Source organism: Primulina tabacum, chromosome 1 (assembly GCF_025594145.1).
Source record: "Primulina tabacum isolate GXHZ01 chromosome 1, ASM2559414v2, whole genome shotgun sequence".
NCBI classification, from domain to species: Eukaryota; Viridiplantae; Streptophyta; class Magnoliopsida; order Lamiales; family Gesneriaceae; genus Primulina; species Primulina tabacum.
Window position 1 is genome coordinate 3311237 of NC_134550.1, and position 3845 is coordinate 3315081.

Here is a 3845-nt window from a genome sequence, read left to right on the forward strand (position 1 = left end):
TTTTTTAAAAAAAAAAATACTTTTTTAATTGTAGCTTCTTATACCAAACGGGCTCTAAGTCTTGTATTATCAGCTAACTCCGTAATTTTTTGTCAGTATGAAAAAGCCGCATCTACCCTGAGCAAACACGAGCCTCCAATTATTCTGGCAAAAGTAGATGCAAATGACGAAGCAAATAGAGAACTAGCTACTGAATTTGAGATCTACGGTTTTCCAACCATTAAAATCTTGAGAAATGGAGGAAAACACATTCGGGAATATAATGGTCCTCGCGAGGCTTACTGTTTTGTTGATTACTTGAAGAAGCAAGTTGGACCAGCATCAGCTGAAATTAAGTCTCTGGAAGATGCTACCAATCTTATCGATGAGAAAAAGATTTTTGTTATAAGCTGCCTGTTTATCTTTTTTGAAATATCTGCCTTTTCTCTTTATCGTTACTAACACATTATAATAATCTGCAGATTGGGGTGTTTCCAAAATTTTCTGGTGAGGAATATGAGAATTTCATGACTTTAGCCGAGAAGTTACGTTCAGATTATTGGGTAATCAATTTTCTCGTGTCCAAAACGCAGTGGAAGTTTTTAAAAAATTTTACTTGACATTCAAATAATGTCTTTGGGAAAACGTATGGGTTATTTAGACTTTTAGTAATTATACCTTTAGTAAATAAATCACTCGGCACCGACTATTCCGGGATTAGTAGAGATAGCTCTTCTATTATTCCATATGAACAATCTTTTGAACTCTTTTCTTCAATCCTCCTAATCCGGTCCACGAGTGGAATATTTGTTATTCTTCTAAATTGCATTAGAAATTTTTAGAAGAAATTTATAGTTGAGATCAAAAACAAAAAAGGTGGCTCAAACCCTTAAGATTCTAGGGGTGACCGAAATTTTGGAGCTTGAGAGAAAGAGCCTTTCGAAAATTCCAAGGGTATGGTGGCCACCTTCCTTGATATTGAAACATTAATCTAGTTTCCATAATTGTAGGTTTAGCTTTAGACTTCATAATCAACATTAATGAGCTTAATTAATTAATTGGACTAGTCCAACTAGTTTAATTAATTAATATATTAAATTCCATTAAAAACTTTAATCAATTTGCATGTTGGACTTATACTCCTACAAGCCTATTATGCATTCTCCCACTACAATTAAATAATCTTTAATAAACTCAACATTTGAGTTTAATATTTTAAATTTTCAATTTTTTTATCTCTCCAAATTTTAATTATAATAAATTCAACTCATTGAATTTACTATCTCATAATTTTATATAAATTCAACTCTTTGAATTTATTCTCTCAACGGGAACAAATGATCCAGTACTTGTATGACCCTTAATGGTTCATGGATACAGCTAGCCGTAGGTTCATAACTTTTTGTGATTCATGACATTTTCTTTTATCGAGGGTTGCATATTAGATTCGATAGATATGTGATACAGTATGAAATATTCATAGTGTCATCGCATGTACAACTAGAGAACCATTGTCCCTCATGTACATCTTACACTCTAGCCAGATATTTCATGCACTACTATTTCGTTAGATAACATAGTATATCCACACCCGTAGGTGAGATGTGAATCTCCGACTACAATGCACTTGCTTCTACACATGTCGCAATTGACCCAATCTCGCCACCTTGTGACCCTCGCAGAGTCGGTAAACGAGTCAAAGCACAATCCTAGTATGTAGAGCCTCAGTGTTGTCCCGGGTCGTAAGAACTAATGATGTACAATCACAACCACGAACTTTTCCTATCGATGAATGACAACCACTTGGAAAATCCGAGGGAGGTTGTTCGGTACAATAATCATATGATTACTCATCTGCATGAGCAGACATCTCTATGCTCTTACTATTAAACACGGTACACAACATCGCAGATGCTACTCTCAAGCTCAAGCGGCCTTTATCCTTATTTTAGGCGGCTGAATTGGCTAGAAACTAATTTAAAATATACAATGTTTACAAATGAGTTTCAAGAACGAAGTACGATTCATTTGTATTAAAGTATAATCAAGACCTTTATCTATGTCGATTGCATGTGTATACAGATAAAGTAAAACGAAACCATGAAATGTAAATTATATTAAAAGAAAACTGTTTATTACAACTGGGTCGATAAATTTTTTAGCCAACTGTTGGCTTACAGGGCATTTACTTTAACACTAACTATAGTATTGCTCATGCCCTCGATGCTAAATTCCTTCCCTGGGGTGAACCAGTTGACAAGCCAACTCTTCGCTTGCTCAAGCCTTTTGATGAACTGTTTGTTGATTTCCAGGTATTTATTGAAAACGCTTTCCTTCTTATCTGCCCACTTGTTTTGAGTTTCGCTTTTCTATATCTATACTACTTTATCAAGTTTGAGGCACTTAGAGGAACTAACTTTGGTGTCATGGTCTGTTTTATTAATTATATATATTAATAAAATGTTAAAATTTTAATGTAAGTTATATGTAGTTCAGTGGATAGAATCATTGTTACTTGGAGTTTAGGTTATAGGTTCGATTTTTACTGAGGTCAAATTTTTATTCTTTTATTTTTAATTTTTTTAATTTATATATCAAAATTACAGTGTAGTCCCTCACTATTTCTTATAATTTATTTTGATCCTCATTTAAATATAAATCAAATTAATTATAAAAAATATTACACAAGCACGCAACGCGTGCGTCGATGCACTAGTGTCCTGTTTATGGCTGTTTCATTCTCACATACGTTTAAATCATATTATAGGATTTCAAAGTTGATGCCATGGAGAAATTTATCGAAGAAGCATCCATCCCACTGGTGACTGTCCGGGAGAATGATCCAAGCAATCACCCATATATTAACAAATTCTTTGAGAGTTCCAATGCCAAGGTAATCAAACCTTTTGTATGTATAAGAGTACTAAAACTTAAAGACATTATATGGACTGTCTTTTTATTAACAATTTATGGGCATGAGAGCGTTGCAGTATTCAAACATTAAGAGTGTTTGTGAATTAAGCTAAACATCATGGCTATTTAAACTTCTATGGTGCATTGTGACATTATAAGGACTGTCTTTTGACAAAAACTTGTGTGAGACGGTCTCACGGGTCGTATTTTTTGAGACGGGTCTTTTATTTGGGTCATCCATGAAAAAATATTGCTTTTTATGCTAAAAGTATTATTTTTTATTGTGAATATCGGTAGGATTGATCTGTCTCACAGATAAAAATTCGTGAGACCGTCTCACAAGAGACATACTCTATTGTTTTTATTTATCATGGTTCATACTGGCGAAGCCTTTTATTAACGTTCCATCTATCATCATTTGAAGTGAAAAAAATTAGTTCCATTACATCACTCCTAAAGCCTCTAATATGTTCTCAGGATGCAACTGTAAATGATATCCCAAGTGACACATTTGACGTAAAAGGATACCCTATGATGGTGAGAGGACAAAGGAAGACATAGTAGACTTTATTCAAAAGAACCGGGATAGTCACGCCGATCCAATCTCGACCAAATCTGAGGCCGTGGATACAGATTCTGTCAAGGATAAATTATGAAGAGGTAAATACCGATCTCTACTTGAAACATGAATTCATCTTTAGAATCGACTGAATTGCTTATATTTACTTTACATGATAGAATTCCATTTTATGGATAGTAGATAAATATTGATCTCTATGTGAAACGCGAATTCATCTTTGGAAACTTATATATACTTTTACATGACAGAATCCCATTTATGGAACTGCTATCCGATTTTTTGGTCTTCTTGATTCAGGGGTTCCTGTTGATCGCAGTTCTGAAGTGTTGCGGATTCGTTTTTTGTTGGGAGGCTGTTTTTCTTCCTTCCTAGA

At 34.0% G+C, this 3845-nt stretch overlaps 1 protein-coding gene across 1 annotated transcript; it reads left to right on the forward strand.

Moving 5' to 3' along the window:
- Window positions 1-443: 443 nt before the first annotated feature.
- On the forward strand, window positions 444-3845 carry LOC142519638 (protein disulfide isomerase-like 1-2). Its single transcript, XM_075622690.1, has 5 exons — window positions 444-542; window positions 2160-2291; window positions 2747-2872; window positions 3370-3552; window positions 3770-3845. The coding sequence occupies exons 1-4, from the start codon at window positions 507-509 to the stop codon at window positions 3451-3453; spliced, it is 378 nt and encodes a 125-aa protein (XP_075478805.1). The 5' UTR covers window positions 444-506; the 3' UTR covers window positions 3454-3552; window positions 3770-3845.

Bases quoted from the DNA above. Each gene is read 5' to 3' on its own strand.
- LOC142519638 (XM_075622690.1), top strand. From the start codon at position 507: ATGACTTTAGCCGAGAAGTTACGTTCAGATTATTGG. The intron at 543-2,159 runs GTAATCAATTTT...GTTGGCTTACAG, and splicing joins AGTTACGTTCAGATTATTGG to GGCATTTACTTTAACACTAA. The intron at 2,292-2,746 runs GTATTTATTGAA...ATCATATTATAG, and splicing joins AACTGTTTGTTGATTTCCAG to GATTTCAAAGTTGATGCCAT.